Source organism: Spodoptera frugiperda, chromosome 25 (assembly GCF_023101765.2).
Source record: "Spodoptera frugiperda isolate SF20-4 chromosome 25, AGI-APGP_CSIRO_Sfru_2.0, whole genome shotgun sequence".
In the NCBI taxonomy this organism is placed as follows: Eukaryota; Metazoa; Arthropoda; class Insecta; order Lepidoptera; family Noctuidae; genus Spodoptera; species Spodoptera frugiperda.
Genome location: NC_064236.1, coordinates 15,959,177 through 15,985,125, shown reverse-complemented (window position 1 = coordinate 15,985,125; position 25,949 = coordinate 15,959,177). Strand labels below are relative to the sequence as shown.

Below are 25,949 nucleotides of genomic sequence, written 5' to 3'. Positions count from 1 at the left end.
TACTGTCAGCTGTCGGCTCAGTAGATCATAAGTAAGGGTATCAGGTTAATATACATTTGAAAATAATGTACTTATGCATCAATATGGATAGATATTAATATTATTCATTTAAATGGCGCTGTCTCATATGAGCAGCGCGTTTAATAGGTCTACCCATACTCAAATAATAAATCACTAAAAATCAAAAAATAAAAAACAATTTTAACAAAAAAAAAACCGACTTCAAACGCCAACAACTAGCACGGCACGGGCGGAGTGGTGGTTAAGTACCTACCTACAACTGGTGTAAAACTGTAATATTTTGTTGGGATAATGGGTAAATAACAAACCTATCTGTTGGCTATAGTTGGCTGACACCGCCTTCAGATATAACAATAATTGTACCTACTTACATTATAATGTTATCGTAATAATTTGATTGCTTTTTAAGTAGTCCAATATTTTTCTTTTCATTTTACTTAGTATAGGATAACTGTATAGGATAACTGACTGCCTCGTTGGTCGAGTGGTCGCAAGTGCGACTGCCGAACAAGGGGTCTCGGGTTCGATTCCCGGGTCGGGCAAAGTATTACTGGGCTTTTTTCGGATTTTCGAAAAATTTCTCAGTAGTAGCACGGAGTCTGGAATTGTGTCCAGGATATGGCAATAGGCTCACCCCCTATTACATGGGACTAGTGATGTGCCTGATGGAAATATTCCCACTACCGGGAATATTTCCAATATTCCCGCTGCCGGTAAAATACCAATATTCCCGGCAACATTGGGAATATTCCCAATGTTCCCTATCAAATAATACCTACTTATTTTATTATTAGTGCAGGTGTAATCATCGTCGATAGTCTATGTACATACTATGTCTATGTACTTCTGTCATCTGTCACTTGTCAGAGTGTCGCCACAGTTGTATTTGTGTAAGTACCTACATTGAGAATAAAATAATTCAAATACGCATACGCGTGTCGTGCAAAAAAATAGGACACAATTTCTTTCGCGCTGCAAGTGCACGGCACGGGGTAGGGACAACAGTATCCAGGCATCTATCGGAGAATGCGCACGTCACTTTAGCGTCTATTCCTAACCGACAATATGAGACCGCGGAGCAAGATTATGTCACACTTTATTATTAGTACAGAAAATAATAAAGATAAATATACTTGTAAATATTGTGATACAGTGTATGCATTTAAAAATGCAACAAAATTTGCACGTCATATAACAAAGTGCAATAAAGCACCGGTCGAAATTAAGAATGACTTCGATAAAAAAACAGTGGACAATGTACCTTGTACCTCCGGTGCTTCTTCCAGTACGACTATAGTGACACAATTGCCATCAGTGACTGATAATACCGGAACATCATTGGATAATACAGAGGTGCATCGTATTTTGTCACGAATTTGTGTATTAAAATAATGTTATTTTTTTATAATTTGTAGTTTTGATAACGTTTTGGTTATGTGATTTGACGTTGGAAACCAGAAAAACATTAAAAGAATTGATTCTATTTGTGCCTTTTATTCAATACCCACCGATCTTCAATTCATAGATTAATATTAATGGTTATTTCTTGTATTCGCTATCGTGCCCGGCAACATTGGGAATATTCCCGGTAAATTACCGGGAATATTGCCCAAAATTGCTGGGAATATTGGCAATTTTACCCAAAACAATATATTATTGTATATAATGTACACTGTTCTTTAAATGCTAATTTCAAGTATTAAACACCGTTTTCGAGGTTAATTTGACTTGCAATTAAGCAATATTCCCCAATATTTCCACTCCCGGGAATATTGCCGGCAATATTCCCACCAATATTCCCACCTCGGGGAATATTACCGGGAACGGCACATCTCTACATGGGACTTTAACACAAAATGGTGAAAAGTGGGTGTACATTGTATAGCGGCATTACGTGCCGTAATGTGCACCTCTGCCTACCCCTTCGGGATAAAAGGCGTGACGTTGTGTGTGTAGGATAACTCTGAAAATATTTTGATAATTGTTTGTTATTCATAGGTACCTATGTTAGTAAAGTTAGTTGGTCTATTAAGTTGTTGAAAACTATGTAATTATTTTTTTACTTTTTAATGCATATTAATTTGTTTTTGAATATTTATTTTTTGAAGTCGGTTTTTTTTTGTTAAATTTGTTTTTTATTAATACTCAAAAGCGTTGTTCCACAACTCAAGTCCTACTTTTTAGAACTTATGCTAAAGCTCTCTGGGTCCTTAGACAAAGTAACATCGCTTGGTAGCGAAACGATATCTAAAATCGTCATCGTCTCAACGATAACGACAAACATTTCTTAGCCAAAGTAACATCGCGATCGTTATCGTTGTGTCGAATCGATAATTCGCTAAAAAGCAAAAATATTGTTTATGGTAGCGAAAATTTAGCTGTCAGTGTCACTCAAGAAGTTCAAATCGGATTATTCCCGCGAGTTATTACTGTTTTCGAATTTTACTGATAAGAATAAGTGAGTTGTTGGCGATCGCCGTACTTCGTGAGGGTGATGTTATCACAGTCAGCGACGTTACAGTGCTGGGTGACGTCACGGGATTGGCACGGTGATCGCCGCGCCGGTGGGCTTCAAGTGGTTGTGCTGCAATGTCCTTAGTCCAGACGTAAATATCCGAAAAATGCTGGGCTCAAGTGCTTCCCAAGAGAAATATGACTTTATTAGTTCAATTTCGAACTAGCCCTCGCATAAGACAGTCCACGTTATTTCTAGTAAGTAATATAGTCTTTGTTTTAAGTAAAGTCGTTTTACTTGAGTGAAATCATAGAAATAAAGAGTAGCTAAAGTATTGTAAATTATAATACAAACAAAACTTTATACTAGTAAGTAAGTGAATAGAGTATTATTATTCTAAATTTTTGTTTATAAGTATTAAGTTTTAATTATCATTAACTTTGATATTAAGTTTTAGACTTAATGATAATCAAAATAGACTCATTTTTATAAATGCTTGGTGTTCTAATCTATTATAATTTTTAGTGATAGTGATGAAACATGGAATCAAGAGTGCGAACAAGTTCCCAACAATTGTCAATGCTGCTTGAGGATATGGCAAAGTAAGTAAATCCAAGTTGTATTCACTAGTATGTAATGTACACAATGATGCAATCTTAACAATGAAGTACTTATACTGAATCTTTGTTTGTTTATGTTACAGTCATGGTGACCCGGCGAGGCCTCTTGCTGCATCACTAGGTTGGGTACGGTCAGACCGACTGTGGATTGAACTGACAAACATATTGAATGCTGTTGGTGGTGGTGGCAGCAAGACTACAGACAAGTGATAAAAAGTAAGGATTTAATGAACATTTTTGGAAAGACTGGTGTGATGGTAGAGTGGCTAGCAAGCTATTTACTAAAGGGTTTTGGATAAGTGGACACAAGCCAATTTTCATAACCACAAGTTATGAAAATTGGCTTGTAATAATTTTCTCTGTTATAACTAGACTGGGGACTTTTTATAATTATGATGATGATGATCAATCTCTGACACCCATAGTAAGAAAGAAACAAGAAATGTTTATTGGCATATACCATAAAACATTTGCTTTCTTAGTTAAACTTAAACATTAAACTCCTTACTACAAAAATTCAAACAAGTACATATTATATAGTATAGTACAAGCTATACTTTGGTGTCCAAACCCGCATGTTATTGTTATTTTTCAAAAGTTCATGCCAAATTGTCTTTTTAATCTCATTTACACTTATAACATATATATATATATATATATATATATATATATATATATATATATATATATATATTATACTTATAACTATGGACAAGACTATAGAAAAACTAGGATTTAATGTAAGTACTAGGTATACACCTTCAAGGGATCTGCTCAAAAATGAGCTACTTAATTGTCTCTAGTAGGTAGATGGCAAATAAATAAATCGAAATGTTTTATAAAATATTCTTAATAACATTAGTCAACCAAGTAACTTCACTTACATGAAAGACACCATTTAATTTTTTGATAAATTAGTTTTTAACTTGGTTAATCTGGTTATGAATTATTATTTATAAATATTACCTATTATATAAATGATGAATTAGTATTTATAAAAAATCTTATACATAAATATTTAATATAAATAATATTTCTCCATCCACCAGGCGTGGTCCGCGGTTGAGATCGCCAGCGACACCGCAGTCTGCTGTTTCTCCCGACCACCCTCGTTTGAGCGACCCCCTTCGAGACAGCGGCAAGCGAGTAGCTAAAAAGCTAAGAGCACACAGCACCTGAAAATTATAATAATACAGATTTAGATTATGTGGTTTTATTTTTACTTACCTCTACAGCAGTTAATAAAGTATTGTGTCGTGCCACAATATTTTTGTTATAATTAGTACCTATAATATATGAAACTAACCAGACGAATAATGCTTTAACTCAAGTTATTAGGATCAATAACCAACAACATAAGTATCTGGTTGCCTGCAATACATATAATTATATTGTTTAATTAATGTAAAATTTCTTACCTTAAGTTCCAGGGGAATCTCAGTAGAACCCTTTAATCGTGCATGAGCTTCTAGGTCCTTGCATAATTTCCTAAATGCTCTTATATTAAGTCTGAAATGTTAGATGAACAACAATTCAGGCATTTCTCCAATTGTTTCCAATAGCCATCGCTGATTTAATCGGTTTTGACGCCTCTCCCAGGCGCTCTCATTGTGCACAGCCCACAATAAACGAAGAGAATGCATTTTATAATTTATTTAACCTGCAGTAATGCTTCTAACATAAAATAAATACTCAAGGGTATGTCATTAACCAAGGTCAAAAATCAGCTGTAGAATGAAATCCGGCCATCTTGTGTCGATATTAGTCGATAACTACAACGTTTTAGCGTTCGTTTCGTTATCCTTAATGACGATCACGATCGAGGCGAAGACGAACACTGAAAGTGCGGCTTGTCTACGCATTTGTATGGAATAAACACGATAACGTTCGCTAACGTATTCGTTACTTTATGGTTTCGTTATGAAATGTTACATTGTCTACCAAATTGCGATAACGATGACGATTGACCACGTGACTTAACGCAGCTCCATACATTTTAGACTTTTCTAACTTCGTTATCGTTTTTAAATTGTTACTTTGTCTAAGGCCCCTGTATTTCTTTCTCCCTTTTGTTAATTTGGCATCGCATTCAGTGCATTAAAAAAGTGTACAGACTACAGAATATAAATCCACTATTTACCACCCAGTTACCGCACTTGGTTCGCAAGTCAACCAATGAGGCAGTTTCAGATTAATTATTAAAAAATCTGATACGAAAAAGGGGCCTAAACAGGTAAAAGTATAGTGTTCATTCAACGAACTTTAAGCGGTTTGATGGGGAAAAAATAACGTGTGCATTCGCCGCCAGAGTCAGACGGACACTGAGTTGATGACCGAGCGGTAGCGATTTACACGCCGTCGCAATAAGCGGGGTGAAATTCAACTACGCGCTGTAGCTGTAGCATTGCATGTTGGTACATTATAGCATGAATCTTGATTACTGAATTCAATATTAGTATTTTGTTTTGTTGGCTGTCACTCGAAATCCAAAACTAGCTAATGAATTATATGAAAAAAAACACAAGAACCTTTTACTGATTGTAAAACACATCTCAAAAATGAGTTAACGAAATCGTTCTAGTCATTTATTTACACGTTTTTTGTAGTTTTTCTTCCTCCATACCTCCATATCCTAGGCATAAATATTGTTTTAGAAATAATAATAAATATACACGGTGTAACAAAAAGGGGTATACATATCAAGTGCACGGTTTCTAGATAACAACAAAAATTGGTATTTTTTTAAACGTATTTTTTTAAACACGCTGTATACAAAAAACATATTTTATTATTTTGTAAACGTATTTTTCTTACTTGTATATCTTTCAAAATTTAAAAACAATTATATTGTATATTAAGTATATTGTACATGATTCAACATCACGCATAGGTCTAGTTACATACAACATTATGGTATTATTGTCATCCAACGTAGATCAAAATGGAAAAATGACAAAAACGCAAAGAAAGTCCGAAACGGGACGAGTATTATGTTTGAGACTATTTCAAATTATTTGAGATCGGTTACCTTAGATTAAAGTTTAAAATTGTATTCTTCAATAACCAAAGCTTAAAATTAATAATAAGTACATGGTGTAATTTTTAAGTTGATTTTTTAATAAATAAAAGTTTATAAAATGCGCACTCTTTGGTGGCTCTACCCTACTACGTAACGACTCATGTTATGACCTTTGTTTTCATTTGTTGGTTATCAGTAAAACAAAGATCATAACTAGAGCCATGTTAAATAGATGCTCCATTTTCATATTCACGGCTGGCAAAATAAGGCTTTCGTTTCAGAAAGAGCACTTCCCGTAACGTCTAGGTTACCAGGATAGCAGATTGTTAAAAGAGATTATTTGTTTTGGCAACGTGGCGAACAAACTGCAGCGTCGATACAACACCGCACCGTGATATTGTGATCATAGCGCTTACGTGAACATTGTGTTTATGAAAGTTATATTATTAATTTTATTTCATACTTTAGTGCACATATACATAACATACGTTTAAATTATAATAGTAATTTAAGTACAATGGGTGGTCTTATCACATACGGTGATTACTTTCAGACAACCGTTTGTGGTGGATAAAATACTTTTTTGAGGGGGGCAAATCATCCAATGACTTTTCCTTGTGTGAGTCGAGAGAGAGTATCAGACTCTTACTGACTAAAAACCACCTCGTTCCTACTCCTGCTCTTCAAGCCGGAGTCCCAGCAAAGCGTTAAGTCTTCCGTGGCTACGTAACGGGCATAAGCACTTGGTGGTGGTCTGATGACTCTCTCTCTGAGGTGGGCGTTGCATGCGACACGCTATTAATATACCAGTTGATAAAAATAAATAAATATAGTAAACCTAAATATTGATTAAACTTCATGTAGACCTAGATTTCTAGCAAAACACACCAAACATGTTATATTTCTATTTCGTATGTATCAAAGATAAAAATACAATAAAACTAGTAGTAATACTACATTATTCAATAAATCAATAATAATTTTATTAACCCTCTCCCTACGTTTTCTGCTTGTCTGGCCCAAACGGGATTTGTCAACAGGATAATAATAAAGATTTACGCAGGAACATTGTTTTGTACACGTGGTTTCGTTTACAAATATTATAAGAATAGCACGGAAAGCCTATATAAGGTAGTAATCACTAGCGAGATATAAATAAAGGACTAAAAGGGCTTGATTAAGTTTTGTACAGTTCTGAGACTGACTTTGCAGTTACCAAAACCATTAGTGATATACATATCTGTAAAATAGCTGTATAATACGGTGTGACATGATTTTATACTTTGTAAAATAAATACTTAATAATTACATAGTAATCTAAACGTTATCCTATACACAGTTGAGGCACAATTCACCATTTTAGTCTATTTGGGGATACTACAACGCTCCCCAACGTTATTCATACGAAATACATCGTCCGGTACAACGTTTAAACGCTAAGATTTTGTTTACACCCTTCTGCATGTGTTTTGCTACCCCTCTGGTAGATGTCATCATATATTAGGCATTTCATCACTATGTAGAGTTAATATTGTACATTAGAACTTTTTTGAAATCGTCTACCAAAATATTAGTCAAGGTTATTTATAGAAGTGTTTAAGATTTCCTCCATCTTTATTTACCACTAATATTTATCCCCAAAGGACGAAAGTGGTCACCAATTTCGAGCTGTTCCTACAGAGCACATTAGCTTAGTTGGATAGAGCATCGCATCCGGGGTTGTGAGCGAAGGTCGTAGGTTCAAATCCTGCATGTGCTCGTAATTCTTTTATACTTCTTTTTGAAAAATATACTAAATATTAATTTAACTCTTACATTTTTCTGATGTGTAGTATGTAAGATCATGTTTAGACGAAAAGGATACCTGATTAGATTGAATTATCTGTATTTTTCCTGAATTTTAGACTATAAATCAAACGAGAGTACCTAAATGTATTGCAATATTATCCTAAAACATTACTCTTTGGATTTTTATAAACGTTCTTAGACTCGACCGCTTTCACCCTATTTTAAACAAGTGCCATCTGGTTTATATGAATTGCATCGCTTTAGTTTGAAAGCGCATACATGCTTTGTAGAGCGGCAGCTGTGAGCCACAGTTTCAAGTAAAAGGGCGCTATTGTCGTCATGTAATCAAAGGGTCGACATCAAGCAGTAATTCAACATTATAATTTTAATACAGTTTAAAAAATGAATGCATAGGATGTATGTATAGTATATAAGTATAGGTACCTAGACAGTAAAACTGCTTTAACCATGATTGTTCAAAATTTGACCTAGTTGACACGTTTCTACAGCTTTTCTGATGCTTATTAAGCTAGTTTTATACGATTTACCATTCCATATATTCTATTACACTTATGTTAGCATAGCATACACAAAAGCCAGTGTTAAAAATGCATCATTTTTATAAATATAGAGTATACAAAAAAAATTTTTCGCTAGTGACATCTAACTGCAAATTATTGAACAAGTATGAAGCGAGCTTCGTTGGGACTCTATAGGAACTGAACATATTTCTGTACTACTGCGCCAGAGGGCTGTAAGCTATGAGACCTTATACATACCACACCACATAAATAAAATTAATAATGTAGATGTTAGACGAATATTTACGTAAAAAAAACTATTTTAAATCTAAAAAGTAAAACTATACAATTAAAAAATTAAATGATGCGGATGAGGGATTCGAACCCACGACTTCCTGGCCACTCCGCCAAACCAGGCACTCTACCACTGAGCTAATGCGCCTGTAATATAACAGGCAAAATCCTTATTTTTCCTGTTTTAATGTAGCAAGGTAGCCCCTTGGTTACCTTGCTACATTTTGTGGTTTACTTTGACCTTGTATATTTTATTAACTTATTGAATAAAAACTTTTCTTGGGAAGGTAGACAAATTCATAAAATTTTGAAAAGTTCTTATTAATTGCTGATCTTAATAATTTAGATTTTTTTATATTTTGACTGGGCTAGTTACGTATTTCTTTTATTTACGGGTAACTTTTAAACTAATATTAAATAATTTTAGTTTGTGTAATCTGCATGAGTCAGTGAAAATATGTATTAATATTTTTTAAAGAAATTCTTAAGTACGAGTATGTATGCGGGAGATTAGTTGTGTTTTAATATTTTGATTGTAGAATAATATTCCTGCATATTTTTATGGCATAATTCTCTGACATCACCCTATTTTAGACAAGAGCCATCTGTTTCACTTGGTTTGCATTGCTTCACTTTAAAGCGCACATATACGTGTTGTTGAGCAAAGAATCAAAAGCAATTACTACGTTAGTTTTATGTGGTTTTGTAAACATAGGTTATTTAGTGTACTACAAAAAGTTGAGATTAGAATAATTTTCAAAATACTGTGTGTATTCAAGAAATTCTGATTGAGGAACATCTTATTTTAGAAATTATGAAACAAGTATGTAGCGAGCTCTGTTAGCACTCTTAGGAAACTGAAAATAATTCGTTATTGTCACCCTAGAGGGCTGTAGCTGGCAGAGATATTTAGATATTTTAATTAGAAAAACAGAAAACTTCCTATGTACAAAAAAAACTTAATAATAAAAAAGAAAATCTTTTCCATCCAAAAAATAAAAGTGATAAGCGCATGAAGGATTCGAACCAACGACTTCCTAGACTCTCCGTTTTTGTCTAGGCGCTCTACCACTGAGCTAATGCGCCTGTGATATTAGAGACAAAATAAGGGATTCCATTACTACATTTGGTTGTTTCTTTTGATCTTGGATATTTTTTACAATTACTAAAATGAAGAAAGTTGTAGAACCTTTTCAAATCTAATGAATTTAGAAAATTAATATTTTAGGAAAGATAAAATAGGTGAAACGAGTTGTCCCTGGTTAAAATTAATTATTTACTTTAATGGATTTCTGAAACAAAAAATAAAAATGGTAATGATAATAAGAAAATGATAAATATAAAGTTATTCCCAATATCCCTTAACCATTGCATCACGTGTTGTTACGATGTAGCACATGAACCAATGGTTAAGTTTACCTAATAGCGTTTTGGCTACGGCGTAGCACTTGGTTGCTACGGCGTACTCAAAACGGTCCAACGGGACTATTCACTAATCCGTAATTTAACACATATACATAAATTAATTACCCGCCATTTCAAATGTCATCACATGAAGCCATATAGCGATTTCATTACTAGGATTTTTTGTGTTTCTCATTGTAAATAAAAAACATATTAAAGAAAAAAGTATGAGAAAATTTAATATTAAAACACATACCACAAGAATAGTACTGTTATAAACTGAACTGTTGGTTATTAAATTTGAATGATAAAATTACAAAGTTAAGACAATTCTAACGACTTGAATTCAACTTTGGGTTATTGAGGAAGATGGGATAAAAAGCAAAAGAAGGAAAAAATATAAGACGACCCTGCCAGGACTCGAACCTGGAATCTTCTGATCCGCAATCAGACGCGTTATCCATTCCGCCACAGGGCCCGATGATATATGAATTAAAAATGGCTATCTGTTTCTACACACTCAACGCAACAGAATGATCTGGATCTTAAGTTTTACTGACAGATGCACATTTAGTTTCATTTCAAGGGATAGTAATGAGATGAATGACAACTACGGCAAATTATTGCTGTCATAATAGTTGTTCCATTTATTGTTTTGTAATATTATTAAAAAATATTCACAATATATTGTTAACTAAATAAAATAATAAAAAAATTGCGCCACTAACGTCCAAATAGAGTGGCCTATTATTGGCTTTTCTCAAGAAACTGTTCAACAAAAATAAGTTTAAAAATCATAAAAAGTGGGTTCATTCATTACACATATTAAACATGTTCGAATTAGTTTCTCAGAAATAAGAAAAAAGAGGGTTCAAATTGGCTATTATTCTAGTTTGCATGATACTTTTGTAAGGTGTAACACGATAATGACAATTCCTTGAAACAGACTCAAATTTATATCAGTCGGCATTTCTGTTAGTTACTTGTTTGAAAATGTTACAAATCTTTTATTTTGTTTAACGCCTCAACGCCCTCCCACGCCACTCATTCAAATAACATAAGCCTAGCAGCAAGCTCGTGCCGTTCTTCTTTCACAACTCATCTGCTAGATGACAGTTACCACGAGATGTTTAATTCACGTCTAGTAACTTTTATACCAATTATCAAAATTATACCTGAAATATTTTTATCACCTAAATACGTATTTGGGTACTTCTATCTGGTCAGGAAAGCGTATCGGCTTAGTCGTCTACACTTGACCTTTTTTTCTAATATTAACTAATAAAAATAAATACGAAAAGGCTTCAAGGTCATAAAAAGTGATTCTAACATATTTTTGTTTGTTTGTAGAAAAAATTTACAAAAAGTGGGGGTCAAATCTGCTACTGCTGTGGTCTTGTGTCAACTACCAAGACTAATAACACCTGCTTGGTTCAACAGTTTCCAGAGTAGCAACGGACCCCCGAAGGAAGTTGTTGAAATTTGTTATCCTATCAGAGTTGCAGGAAAACTTCGCTTGTGCGATGCAGGTTTTTATCATTTTCTAGCGTTGTAAACAAACTTCAACGAAAAGTTACACAGTATAATGACAAAATACGAAGCCAAAAATCTTTTGGCCACATTTATATTTAACATCAACAATAGATTGAACATAAAAATTAGAATTTAAACTTTCAAATTTACTAAATGGAAGTTTACACACGAGTGACAAGGACAGAGAAACAACAAGGTGGTCAGCTTCAAAGCGCCAATTTCCCGGAAATATTCCTTAACCACTTATGACTAAAACAAAACAAAACAAAACTAATTTATTTTTTTCCCAGTTTTGTCATGACTTTGCAATTTTACTATCTCAAATGGAACCTTTTTATGCGAAAACGAAAGAAAAAGCAAGTGTCAAATTTAGTGCCACCATTCGAAAGTCCTCTACGTACATTTCATTTCATCGATGGTAGAGCCCAGCTACTTTGTGAAATTTGTCATTATTATTCTATTTATGCAACCATAGCATATACGAAACAAACATTTCGGAGACACATTTCTTCTTTCAAACTTTAAATACGGCTTGTCAAAACTTTCAATCAAGTATTTTAGGTCTAAACCAGAAGTAAATTTGATTTACTTATTATGGAGGAGTTTTTATAAGTTGGTATCCCAGCCTCATACCCCCCGTACTAGCTTCAAAATATATACGGTCGCGTCAGCCATGTTTTTGTGTGGCATACATTTCATTTATTCAACAAACATGAGTCACGTAAGGAAGACTTCTAGATTTTAATAATTATTATGTCTTCTAGAGTTTATTAAATAAGCCATAGTTATATTTAAAAATAAATTTTCACATATTATTTCACTCGGCCGAGTAAAGGAAAGCTTTTCAAAGGATACACTAAAATAACTTTTTAGACTGTAATAAAAATATTTGAAATATCAAATTCATGAGGGATTCCAAAAATAATAAAACTTACAACTTGCGAGTAGAAGTAGTGAAATGTTCATATCGTGACATCTACCAGAGGGTCGGTGAAGTACGAAGTATTCACAGGGTAAATTAAATCCTCAGCGTTTAAACACTGTGCTGGCCGAGGCACTTCATATGGTGATCGTTGGGGTGCGTTGTAGTCCTATTTAACTTATAATTCAAACATTTTGATAATAATTATAACAGACTTCAGGAATCTGTTTTGACGTTTAATAATATTGAAGTTTTATTGGCTTTAAATTGAAAACATTTCATATTTTTAACATGCATGTATTATTATGTTATATAAAAGTAAATCGTAAACTAAGGCGTAAACTAGGGCGACCCATATTTTATAATTTTTCGAAATTATGTACTTTTCATTCATAATTTTGAGTTTGAAATTCAGTGTATTCTAAAAAGACGTAAGTGCCAAATTACGGTGGAATGGCGATAATACCTTTGCCTCACTGAGATGCGTAAAAAAACCTAGTACATAGACGTCAAATGTATCTACTGTCATTGAGAACTTGTCAAACTCGTTGGCGAGCTTGTGATTGTGTAATTACACATTTTGTTATTTTTGTGTTGTTATCCTCATTACTAACTCATCATGAAAGTTTCGGAAAGATTCCTAGTTGCAGATATCAGAAACTTGCCGAAAGTTGACTATATAATGCTATTATAATATATGCACGAAAATGAATGCTATAATATTGCAGAAACATGTAGCGCCAAAGCATTACTAGCGTCACGTGAAGCATATGTAGACACAGCTGTAGGATACGTAGAAGTCAAACGAGAACGAAACTTATGCCCTGTTAAATGCAGGGTAACACCGGAACATAAGGTTAAAGCTAGGCTTTATCAGGTTACAGCTGTAATTGATGAATCTGTTGAGAAGATTATCACAGTAGAATGCAATGACTGTGTAACTTCTGCAGGAGGCTGCAAGCATGTCATATGCTTTGCCATGTGGCTGATAAAACGGTCAGATGAACCATCGACTACATCTACTCACTGTTATTGGAGTAAACCAAAATTAGCTGGAGCTGTAAGTCACCAGAACTTCATCTTGGCAAAAAACATTGGCGAAAAGAAGATAACTCCAGATAATGTGGGCATGACTGTTAGTATTGGCATGTTTTCGGATGAATGCAAGAAACGTAAAGTTGTAACAGGAATGATTTTAAATCACCTGATGGGATTTGTAGCGACTTTGTGATCGAAGTAAAATGCCCTATAAGTGAGAATACAATAAAAAATTATGTGAGAGATGGTGTACTATGTGAAAAATATAAAGCGCAGATTATGGTTCAAATGCATGCTGCAAAAAAATTAAAAGGACTGTTTTGCATTGCTGATCATACTTTTGAACAAACTAAACTCCTACATAAGTACTGGGTAGATTATGATAAACAGTATGTGACAGGTTTATTAGATGGAGCTGAAGAATTTTGGAAACAATTTATTTTTAAAACTGTTTTACAAAGTGCTAAATAAAAAACAGTATAAATCGTATTTGCATCTTTTATTTTTTTTGGGTAGTCTACAATGGTTTAATCAATCAAAATACAATTTACAGACAAAAATAGATATTAAAACTATGCTATATAGCCTTTTTTATCCCCGAAGGGGTAGGCAGAGGTGCAAATTATGACACTGCTTATATAAAGTACACACAGTTTTTCATCATTACCTCATTCATTGCGATCCTTCTCTTCCTTGAGGGTCTCGGGGCGGGAGGATTGTGAAATACCTACTCTCATGATACGAGATAAGAAGTAAGGCATTATATAAACATCATTTTATTCATTTTTAATAATAGGACTAAGTAGATTTATCAACCCGCATGCTACAATGACTGCATCATCACAATGTTGAATTAATTTATTATTTAGTACAGAGTGTGGTTTTAACAATTTGAATAGCCTTACTCTCCTTATCACCCTCTCAACACGAATACGCAGACTGGCAATGACCTTGCTTTTGATAGCATCCTGTTTTGTAAATTTTTGATCTTTTGCAACACTGGGCGGCCGAAGTAGATTATTTTGATTTCTACTTAGCAATGCGTCCACGTGCTTAAATCCTCTGTCTGCCAATACAGTACATTTTGGTGGTAGCACATCCAGAAAACCGCTGTTGTCTACAATATTGGCATCAGATACACGACCCCCAAAACCAACAGACGCAAAGTTGATAAAACCTTCAGGTGTTGTAGATATTAAATATTTTAACGTATTAGCGTTTTTTATACTGTGACCAAGTTAGAGTCTGGGTAATAGGATTTGAAGGTTTTTCAATTTCTATTTCAAAGCAGTCAATAATGCAATATACATTTGAGTAGTCTTTGTTGGTCCTGAAGGAGATTGGTAAGTTTCTTTTGACATCATAGACTTTAGACGAAAAAATAAATTGTGAGAAGAGTTTGGATAGAACACACAAAGTTCTGAAAAATATTCTCCATAATGTGGTTAATGATATCTCAAAAAAGTCCGAGATTTGGTAGAAAGGGGTATTATTTTTAATCTTATACAAAGTTACTATTATATCTATAGATTTTATATTGAGATTACTTTCTAAATAACTAATTAACCAATTATAATTCTTTGGTAAGCCTATATAATTTTGTGTTTTTTTTTTAATAAGGTCAAGCATAAAGGTTCTCCGTGTCTGAATTAGTTTTAGTGTTGATTTCTGATGAGATTTCTGACATTTCCATAGAAGTAGAACTTCCTTGTGTTGAAGGCAACACCATTTCTTTCATCTCATCAACTTCAGATAAAGGTTTCAGATAAAGGTATAAAGGTTTTTCTTCTTTTTAGAAATGGTGCATTAAGTAGTTCTATCTGATGTGGTTTCATTTGTACTCCTTTGCTGGCTTTTGTAGTGAATGGATTTTTACAAAGTGAATGAAGGGATGAGGAAGCTGTTGAAGATGTGCTGGGTCGAAGTTCAATAATTTCTTGATGAACAGTTGAAATTGGTATCTTCACTTGGTACAAGAGATTGTGGTAGCCGAGTCTTCAACTTCGGCCGCACTTTCATTGTTGTCCAATATCGGTAGTTCTCCACATCTTCCTCGAACTAAAGATAAATAAAATTTATAGTATATAGTAGTTCGATAGTGCACTAAACAATCGTCGTGTTCGAATAAACTCATAATCTTGTTTCTAAATTTAAATATAAAACAATGACCCTAGCTCATTCCTTAAAAATGTATCTTAATTCTCACCATTTAAATTATTGGGTAAAAATTAGAGCCCAATTAAGTCATTATTAATGATACCTATCCAAACATTTGAATCAAAACCGTATCCGTGGACTTGTTGGTTTTGCTTTTTTAGATTTCGTTGACTTTTTGGGGCTAATAATGGATATTGTGACAGTTTGATCAGAGCACTATCGATCCACTGTGCGGAAATGGTAGGATGTCTCGGTTCCCATGTTGTTATATTGTCAGGGCGGTCCCACTACATGACTACATGGCATGCACAATGACCAGAACCTAACGCTGGTTGGTTTTTACCTAAGTCCCTTGTTTATACAGACGGAATAGGCCATGTATCGAAATTCTTCTCCAAAACGTATTTGAAGATAATGACGAAATTAGACGCATATTCAGTCCAAGAGTGACCGTCATAGAGAAAAGGAAGCGTGTTCGGGCATGTATTCGTCGTAGGGAAGGTTACTTTGAACAAATTTTTGCAAATAAAGATGTTTTTGCCCTTTTCTCTTTCCACTCTACTTATCATCAATTAATTCATTTATTTTTGAGAATGTTGTAAATAATTTTATGTTTCTGGGTAGCTAATAAACCAAGGAAGTTTTTCTAATAGTTTGTACGCTTACAGTCAGTTGCAGAAAACTGTCTTTAAAATCGACATTAGTTAATCCGTCATTATAGCTAATATTCCATTAAATTTAAAGACGTTGCACAAAACTGTTGCGGGTCCCTTTAATGGGGCTTTAACTAAAGACGACATTAAAAAGTGTTGCAATTTAAAACACATATTTTGAATGAACTGATTACGTAGTATTTGTATACTCTCTGGAACTAATTGAATGTAAATTGTCATTAAGGATGGAAGGAAGCGAATCCCGCTTCGAAAAAAACCGATTTTTTAAAATGACGATTTATCGATCGTGTTTCGATTTATTTCATGTAGTTAAAGGACACTATAAAAATCAATACAATACCATTTGTTACTACTTAGTTACTTGTAAACTAAGACTCAGTTATGAGTTTTTTCAGAGCTAATCACATTCTTTACGTAATACCTATATCTATATTTTGTATTTGATTAAATATCTCTATATTTAACAGATTAAGCATATGTGTTATTTTAATTAGCTACTATTAAATGTATTTTGTAGTGTCTTAATAGTGGAATACATATAAATATCAAATCTTATTCTAATTCACTGACCGATTCAATTATGTGTTCCGATTTAAAATAGGTATCAACCTTTTTGGTTCGCGGGAAGAAATTCCTAGTTCGCCAGCCCTAGTTGTCAATATTGTCATTATGAGCGTTTCTGTCATCTCTGTATTTAGGAAAAATCCAAAATTTTTACAATAAAAATATTATCAATTGCTTTAATGTGGTGTTGAATTATCTTTCATTGGTATCGTTGGTAGCGTTTGTAAGAGAGAAGATTTAACGTAGCTTCCAGGTGTTTGTTATTGTTGTGATTAATTGAGAATTGGACTCGTCTCGAGTTTTCCTTTTGTAGAAAGAATTTTCAGCATTATTCATTAACCATGGTATCTGGTGCAACACAGGCTGGTTCAGGCAGTATGCATCGCCCTTGTACTAACTTTTTAAGCAAAGAATTAACCAAAGAATGGTATAATATTGCACCCACAGAGGAAGTACGAATTGCCCCCATGTAATGAGGGGACTTGGTATTTTAGTAAAATAAATATATAATAAAATAAATTAATTTAAAACAAGATTAGTCATTTTATTTATTCTTAAAAATAACTACTTAATAGTTAACGTTAAGATATGGAAATAATAGGTAAAATAATATAAAATAATTAAATGAAATTCATAACATTTCAGGAATTACAATTTATTTTTACAGAACAATTATAAACCAACAATCCGTCTCATCGACCAATATTCGAATTAATTATTTCCCGCCATTTTTAGGGTTCCGTAGCCAAATGGCAAAAAACGGAACCCTTATAGATTCGTCATGTCTGTCTGTCTGTCTGTCCGTCCGTATGTCACAGCCATTTATTTCCGAAACTGTTGGGCCTACATAGTTGAAACTTTAGGTTGATTTATTTCGATAACCGCTATTCGAATTTTGAATAAAAATTATTAAAAAAATTTTTTAGCTAACATATCCGTGATGGGTGTCTATGGATAGGTCTTTAAAAAAGACATAAAGGTTCCTAAAACCATTTTTCGTCAAAATCAACCGTTTGAAAGTTAGACGCTTCCAAAGTGGAAAAATGAGTGTCCCCCCCTCTAACTTTTAAAATAAGAGAGTGAGAAAACTAAAAAAAAATATATGCTGTAGATTTCAATAGAAAATAACAACGAAAATTATTGGTTTAAACGGGATATCATTATTAGTTTTTAAACAATAAATCATTTTCAAAAACCGCAAATATAACTATGTCGTTCATACAAACACTATGTAAAACCAAGTTATTTTGTAACTTTTATAATATGTCATCTACTTGCTGTTACGGAACCCTTCATGGGCGAGTCCGACTCGCACTTGGCCGGTTTTTAAATATATCATTTGACGTTCCATTTCAGCGAACATTTATTTTAAACAGTTTATGTAGTCTATGAAATGACGAAAAAGGTTTAATACTATTATTTAATATTATTCCTATGAATAGTACTCAGTAATTAAATACTATTATATTATAATTACATCCTACATTATATCTGTCTGGTGTTGCTAGTGGTTGTTAACACTAAGGAAGGCCTATGTTTGGCAGGAAGCTGATCTTCGGCAGATCCAGTAGCGAAGAATCTCAAACATATCAATAACTATGTGAGGCCATCAATGGCTCTATTTCTTCGAGTTTGTTTCTAAATTGAGTATCTCGCAAATGCGTAAAGCTTTAGAAATCCTGTATCTCACACGAAACTCTTCTCCGTCATGTTTTTCAAATAAATTTATCCTATCTGGAATTACACGACGTCGTCGTGGAAGGAGCGGATAAAGATGAAAGGGACAAAATAATACTGTAATAAAGTAAAAAAATATTACTAGCACTATTTACAAAAGAATTCAGAGTTTAATAACAAGTTTAATGGATGTTTGACTAGGCATTAAAAATTATAACCCCAAACTGTCAAATTAATGCTCCTTTAGCGCTAATGACGTTTTGTGCAACGTAGAAAATAGGCTAAAGTCCCGATTTGACGTTTCTTTAATTAAAGTTAATCCGGCATTAAAATGAGATAGAAATACTTCTTTGTGCAACACTTTAAAGCTTCATTAATATTTAAAGTCACTTTAAAAATTTAATGATCGTTCCTGCAACTGACTGTTAGTGTCATACATTTTTTTAAAAATAAATCTAGTTTTTTATCGACCAAATTAGTGACACAAAACAAAATTTGATAGGAAATTACTTGCTATTTTAAAACGAATGATATTTGTGCCATTATTAGTATTTATAAATGATAACTGATGTATTGGCAATTGATTAAAACTAAAACTACTAAAATCCAACCAGTAGTTTTTTATTTATTGATGTTTTTGTAATCAATTCGACTGCACGGTTGGTGCGGTGGCTGGGCAACTGGCTGCCGCGCAACGGGTAGCGGGTTCGATTCCCGCACGGAGCAACTCTTTGTGTGATCCACAAATTGTTGTTTCGGGTCTGGGTGTCATGTGTATGTGAACTTGTATGTTTGTAAACGCACCCACGACACAGGAAAAAATCCGAGTGTGGGGCAACGTTTAAAAAAAAATTTTTTTACCAAAACCAAAAATGTTGAATATCTCAGAAACTAGCCACTTTCCGCCCAAAGACCTCAGGGCTAATTTTGTAGGAAATTAGTTGTATTAAGTATCACCTCCCGAGAGGAATACGTCGAATTCAAAGTCACCCTGTATATATAAAAATCAATTGCTGTTCGTTAGTCTCGCTAAAACTCGAAAACGGCTGGATCGATTTGGCTAAAATTGGTCTTGACTTTTTTGTGGAAGTCCCGGGAAGGTTTAAAAGGTGATTGAGGCGGTACTAAGTTTGCCGGCCAGCTAGTGTATGTATACATTTGCTCCTTAACATAAACTTTTTACGAAATTATTTTAAATTTATGTATATTATGCGCCCAAATTTTCTGCAATTCAAATTGAAAGTATGTGAAATAGTGAATATAGGCAACGGACACCTGTTCTATTTTCTTGAATTATATTTATATGAAACAGTTTCGTTTAGTGTAGTTACCCGATTGTTAATATGTTTTGGAAAAAAATATTAATTTTATTTTACACCCTTCCTGTCGAGAGATCGATCTGATAGTTGGAAGTTGGTACACATTCTTAATCTTGACTACCATATCCTCGAACAGCGAGTTTAGAAAAAAATAAAATATGAGTCTTATTATTGTTTTCAGTTGACATCATGGCGTCGTGGTTGGACGACAACTCGAGCCTTCGAACAAACCTGCAGCACCAGATCGAGTGGAATAATAACTTTGTTACATGTAGCAGCAACTGAGCAACTTATTGTAGATTATTTAAAGAGTTTTTTGATTGTCGATACCGCAAATATAATATTATGGCATACTCTAAAAAATTTTAATTAAACACCTTGTGACATGTCGCGGCAATTTATTGTAGATTATTTAAAGAGTTTCTTGATTGTCGATACCGCAGATATAATATTATGGCATACTCTAAAAAATATTAATTAATCAACTTGTGACATGTCGCGGCAATTTATTGTAGATTATTTAAAGAGTTTCTTGAATGGCTCTTGTGCGCCTTCAATGTAATAATATTTGATGGTGATGGTTTTGCAATAAAATTACTTTTACATAATATGTGTAGTATCATTTTCAAACAACGTCACACCTTTTATATCCGAAGGGCTAGGCAGATCTCTGCCTTTACCTGTGCATCTGCACATTACACCATGTAATGCCGCTATACAATGCTCACTTTTCACCGTAATAGGGGTGAGCCAATTGCCATATACTGGACATTTTCTAGATCATTGCCGGCTGTCGCACTAGCGATCACTCGATCAACGAGGCAGTCGTTCAGTTTCGCCTTTGGCGAAATGAGGATAAATAAATAGATTTTGATATGGAATTAAAAATAAAACTTTATTATAAGTAATTTTATTAGTAAATCAATAAAACCTACGGCTGAACATTAAACGAGAAACTTCGCATTCGAGAACCGGAGTAGGCCCGAAAGTAGTAGTATCGAAACTTCCGTGTCCGATAAGCACCTGCGTCAGGCGGTAGGTGACGTAGCACTCGTCTAGCTACGACGTAGCACTCGTCTAGCTACGAAGTAGCACTCGTCTTGCTACGACTTTGTACGAATCTAGCTGCGGTGTCATTACTGTCTGACTGACACTTGAATATAGAATCATTTCATAATTCATCCAGAATCTGGCAATCGATCTATGAGCTTAGTATCTACTTGGCAAAAATATACACTCATCATGCGTTGCGTATGTCCTCATATCTTACTAGGTAACATTTGCCGCGCAAGCAACACGTGAAATTCACTCACAAATTAGCACAGATAGTAATTTCCAACCTTCAAATGTTCGGCATCATCGCCCACCAGCCAGGATCATCTGGCCTGATCGAAGGATTTTCACTTTTCTAATCTTGGTTCAATAACCAGTTAATCCAATAAGATATATAAGAATAAGTTAACCCAATAATAGGGTGTGCCATTGCACACCCTATTTGTTTTCTAACTTAGTTTGTAGTCTTTATTTGAGCGCGTTACTTTAAACAATTGCATTTTTCATCCTAATCAACCACATTCTCAAAATAAAGTTCTTAAGGTGCGTTTAAGTAAAGTAAGTTCCGCGCTATTTTTCACCCTGTTTAGCTACATAATGTGCGACATGCGAGTCCTTAAAGAACATTTAAAACCTAGAAAAATATTTTTTATGAAGAATTTACAAAATAAGCGGCCAAAACATAGCTTATTTGTATTTTGCTTTCGTTCTGTATTTAAAAAATAATGTGGCAGGTGTGCTTCGATTCAAGGAAACATATTAAGAGTAGATAGAAACATATTAGTAGTATATAGTCCAGTCATTTGGTAGATAAAAAGGGGGTTACCTGGAAGGTTTTCCGGGAGTTTTGCAAATTGGTGAATTTATAGATTTGGGTATGCTCTTTTCGAATTTCAACTTTGCCACCTCGTACACCCGCCGCTCGCGCCGCCATATTGAAAAAATGGCGCCTAAAAACGGTTTTTTATTAATATCTCCGTTCCGACGCATTTTATGAAAAAATATTTATCTACAAAATTAAACTAGAAAAAATTTCCTACAATTTATGTATTGATAACTTTTTCATAAAATCAAGTCCAGTCAAATTAGGATTTCACCTCGGAATTTGAGATACCCAGCTGTAATTTTGTATATACTTGTATAATGACTGCCTGAAACTTGTCTCAAAACCTACATATGGTAGGGTGTAAGCAACTATTAAATTTTAAGGTCAAAAGGTACCAAAAAACGTTTTTTTGCGCTTTTTTGGAAATATCTCATTTCCTATGGGTTTTTGGTATTTGCATTTAATACCAATATTGTAGAATACAAAATTCTCTACAACTTTTGTCTAAACTTTTTTTTTATACCGTGCACCGTTTCCGAGATAGAGGGCGGAGACTGCACCTCTTCAAAAAATTTTTTTTTCGTCTAACCTATCCGTGATGGTTGTCTATGGATAGGCCATTAAAATACGTCATGGTTCCTAAAACCATTTTTCGTCAAAATCAATTGTTTGAAAGATAGACACTTCCAAAGTGGAAAAATGAGGTCTATCGAATGTGTCCTGCCCTCTAACTTTTAAAATAAGTGAGTAAGAAAACTAAAAAAAATATATACTGTAGATTTTAATGGAAACTTTCAAAGAAAATTGGTTTGAACGAGATATCATAATTAGTTTTTAAGAATTGATACATTAAAAAAAAACACATTGTTTGTACACGTGGTGGTGCAGATGAATAATACTTTGCGGCGCTCGTACGCCAAAAACTATTGATTTTATGAAAAAGTTATCAATACATAAATTGTAGGAAATTTTTTCTAGTTTAATTTTGTAGATAAATATTTTTTCGTAAAATGCGTCGGAACGGAGATATTAATAAAAAACCGTTTACAAACAATGTGTGTTGTACAAACAGGGAAGTTTCGGTAGGTTCCTGTTTCTGATGTTATATGTGTTATGTTATATGTTCCACCGTATCCTCCGGGTGGTCTTCGCAGTGATGGCACCCGGGCGTTTCCTCCCGCCCAATCAAAAACAGGATCCTACCGAAACTCCTGTGTCCGGTAAGCACCTGCGTCAGGCGGTAGGTGAGGACGCCATGGCGCTTCTCTAGCCACTCCTCAAACAGGGGACTTACCTCTGCAATGACAGCGAGCCCAGCCCTCGGTTGCGACAGTCGTTGCTGCACAACACACATAGTTTGTACACGTGGTGGTGCAGATGAATAATACTTTGCGGCGCTCGTACGCCAAAAACTATTGATTTTATGAAAAAGTTATCAATACATAAATTGTAGGAATTTTTTCTAGTTTAATTTTGTAAATAAATATTTTTTCGTAAAATGCGTCGGAACGGAGATATTAATAAAAAACCATTTTTAGCCGCCATTTTTTCAATATGGCGGCGCGAGCGGCGGTTGTACGAGGTGGCAAAGTTGAAATTCGAAAAGAGCATACCCAAATCTATAAATTCACCAATTTTCAAAACTCCCGGAAAACTTTCCAGGTAAAACTACCAAATGACTGGACTATAATCTATTCTTGGCTTTTCTCAAGAAACGGTTAATTAAAAACTGTAAAAAAGTTTAAAAATCATAAAAAGTTGGTTTATTCATTACATACATTTAAACATGTTTGTATTAGTTTCTGAGAAAAAAAAGAAGAGGGTTCAAATTGGCTATTAATTTGATTTGAATGTCAGACAAACTCCAATTTATTTCAGTCAGCATTTTGTTAATTACTTACTTGTTAGAAAATGTTAGAAATATTTTATTTTGTTTAACGCCTCAACGCCCTCCTACGCCACTCATTCAAATTACATAAGCCCAGCAGCAAGCTCGTGCCGTTCTTCTTTCACAACTCATCTGCTAGATGCCAGTTACCACGAGATGTTTAATTCATGTGTAATATGTATTATCAAAATTACACCTAAAATATTTTAATTGCCTAAATACGTTTTTGGGTACTTCTATCTGGTCAGGAAAGAGTACGTAGTCAGACGGCTTAGTCGTCCACACTTGACCTTTTTCTAATAATAACCAATAAAAATAAATACAAAAAGGCTTCAAGATCACAAAAAGTGATTCTATCATATTATTGTTTGTTTGTAGAAAAAAATTACAAAAGGTGGGGGTCAAATCTGCTACTGCTGTGGTCTTGTGTCAACTACCAAGACTAGTAACACCTGCCTCTGGTTCAACAGTTTCCAGAGTAGCAACGGACCCCTGAAGGAAGCTGTTGAAATTTGTTATCCTATCAGAGTTGCAGGAAAACTTCGCTTGTGCGATGCAGGTTTTTAACATTTTCTAGCGTTGTAAACAAACTTCAACGAAAAGTTACACAGTATAATGACAAAATACGAAGCCAAAAATCTTTTGGCCACATTTATATTTTCATCCAACTATAGATTGAACTTAAAAATTAGAATTTAAACTTTCAAATTTACTAAATGGAAGTTTACACACGATTGACAAGGACAGAGAAACAACAAGGTGGTCAGCTTCAAAGCGCCATTTTCCCGGAAATATTCCTTAACCACTTATGACCAAAACAACAAATAAATTTATTTTTTTCCCAGTTTTGTCATGACTTTGCAATTTTTCTATCTCAAATGGATCTTGGAAAAAGGGATGGAAACACCTTTTTATGCGAAAACGAAAGAAAAAGCAAGTGTCAAATTTAGTGCCACCATTCGAAAGTTCTCTACGTACATTTCTTTTCATCGATGATAGAGCCCAGCTACTTTGTGAAATTTGTTGTTATTATTCTATTTATGCACCCATAGCATATACGAAACAGACATTTCGGAGACACATTTCTTCTTTTTTCAAACTTTAAATACGGCTTGTCAAAACTTTCAATTTGCCATCAAGTATTTTAGGTTTTATTAAAAAAAATTCTAAACCAGAAGTAAATTTGATTTACTTAGTATGGAGGAGTTTTTATAAGTTGGTATCCCAGCCTCATACCCCCGTACTAGCTTCAAAATATATACGGTCGCGTCAGCCATGTTTTTGTGTGGCATACATTTCATTTATTCAACAAACATGAGTCACGTAAGGAGGACTTCTAGATGTTAATAATTATTATGTTTTCTAGAGTTTATTAAATAAGCCATAGTTATATTAAAAATAAATTTTCACATATTATTTCACTCGGCCGTAAGGAAAAAAAGTAAAGGAAGGCTTTTCAAAGGATACACTAAAATAACTTTTTAGACTGTAATAAAAATATTTGAAATATCAAATTCATGATGGATTCCAAAAATAATAAAACTTACAACTTGCGAGTAGAAGCAGTGAAATGTTCATATAGTGACATCTACCAGAGGGTCGGTGAAGTACGAAGTATTCACCTGTGAATACTTCGTACTACCCTGTAGGGTAAATTAAATCCACAGCGTTTAAACCCTGTGCTGGCCGAGGCACTTCATATGGTGATCGTTGGGGTGCGTTGTAGTCTATGTAGCCTATTTAACTTATAATTCAAACATTTTGATAATAATTATAACAGACTTCAGGAATCTGTTTTGACGTTTAATAATATTGAAGTTTTATTGGCTTTAAATTGCATTGACGTTGAGATTGGTTTCAAGCGTAAGCGCCTTGGTCTGGTAAGCGTGTCTGAGTAGAGTGATCAGACTTGACTTTAGCAACCTAAGTGGTATACCATTCTGCTGCAAGCCATGTAGATAAATAATTTCTGTATAAACAACTTACAGTAGCTACGAATTTGACCAAAACACTTTTGTACGAAAACGCAGAGCAGAGGTGAGTTGGGGTTAGGGTTGTATGGCATTTACAGTCCCTGGCCATATTATTAGACGCACGGTTATTTTTTTTCAATTTGTAATACGTTTAGATGTGTTTACTCAATGTGTCATATATGTATATTTATTAAAACTTTATT

General features: G+C 34.0%; 1 protein-coding gene, 2 long non-coding RNA genes, 1 other non-coding gene and 1 pseudogene across 4 annotated transcripts in view; 2 read left to right on the top strand and 3 right to left on the bottom strand.

The window, feature by feature from the left end:
• Nucleotides 1-2,591: 2,591 nt before the first annotated feature.
• On the top strand, nt 2,592-4,297 carry LOC118281468 (uncharacterized). The gene is made up of 4 exons (XR_007706957.1): nt 2,592-2,733; nt 3,002-3,078; nt 3,180-3,312; nt 4,146-4,297. It is a non-coding gene; the product is annotated as an uncharacterized LOC118281468 (long non-coding RNA).
• Nucleotides 3,929-5,149, bottom strand: LOC126912345 (uncharacterized). The gene is made up of 2 exons (XR_007706979.1): nt 4,515-5,149; nt 3,929-4,271 (listed from the first exon to the last, which is right to left on the bottom strand). It is a non-coding gene; the product is annotated as an uncharacterized LOC126912345 (long non-coding RNA).
• Nucleotides 5,150-10,527: 5,378 nt separating this feature from the next.
• On the bottom strand, nt 10,528-10,600 carry Trnar-gcg (transfer RNA arginine (anticodon GCG)). The gene has a single exon. It is a non-coding gene; the product is annotated as a tRNA-Arg (tRNA).
• Nucleotides 10,601-13,196: 2,596 nt separating this feature from the next.
• LOC126912325 (uncharacterized) lies at nt 13,197-13,933 on the top strand (annotated as a pseudogene).
• Nucleotides 13,934-14,113: 180 nt separating this feature from the next.
• The window catches only part of LOC118274597 (uncharacterized), a 92,765-nt gene continuing 80,929 nt past the window's right edge, over nt 14,114-25,949 (bottom strand). The window contains exon 4 of the mRNA XM_050704021.1: nt 14,114-15,673. Within this exon, the coding sequence (XP_050559978.1) occupies nt 15,542-15,673 (132 nt within the window). The 3' untranslated portion in view covers nt 14,114-15,541. The remainder of the gene's footprint in view (nt 15,674-25,949) is intronic.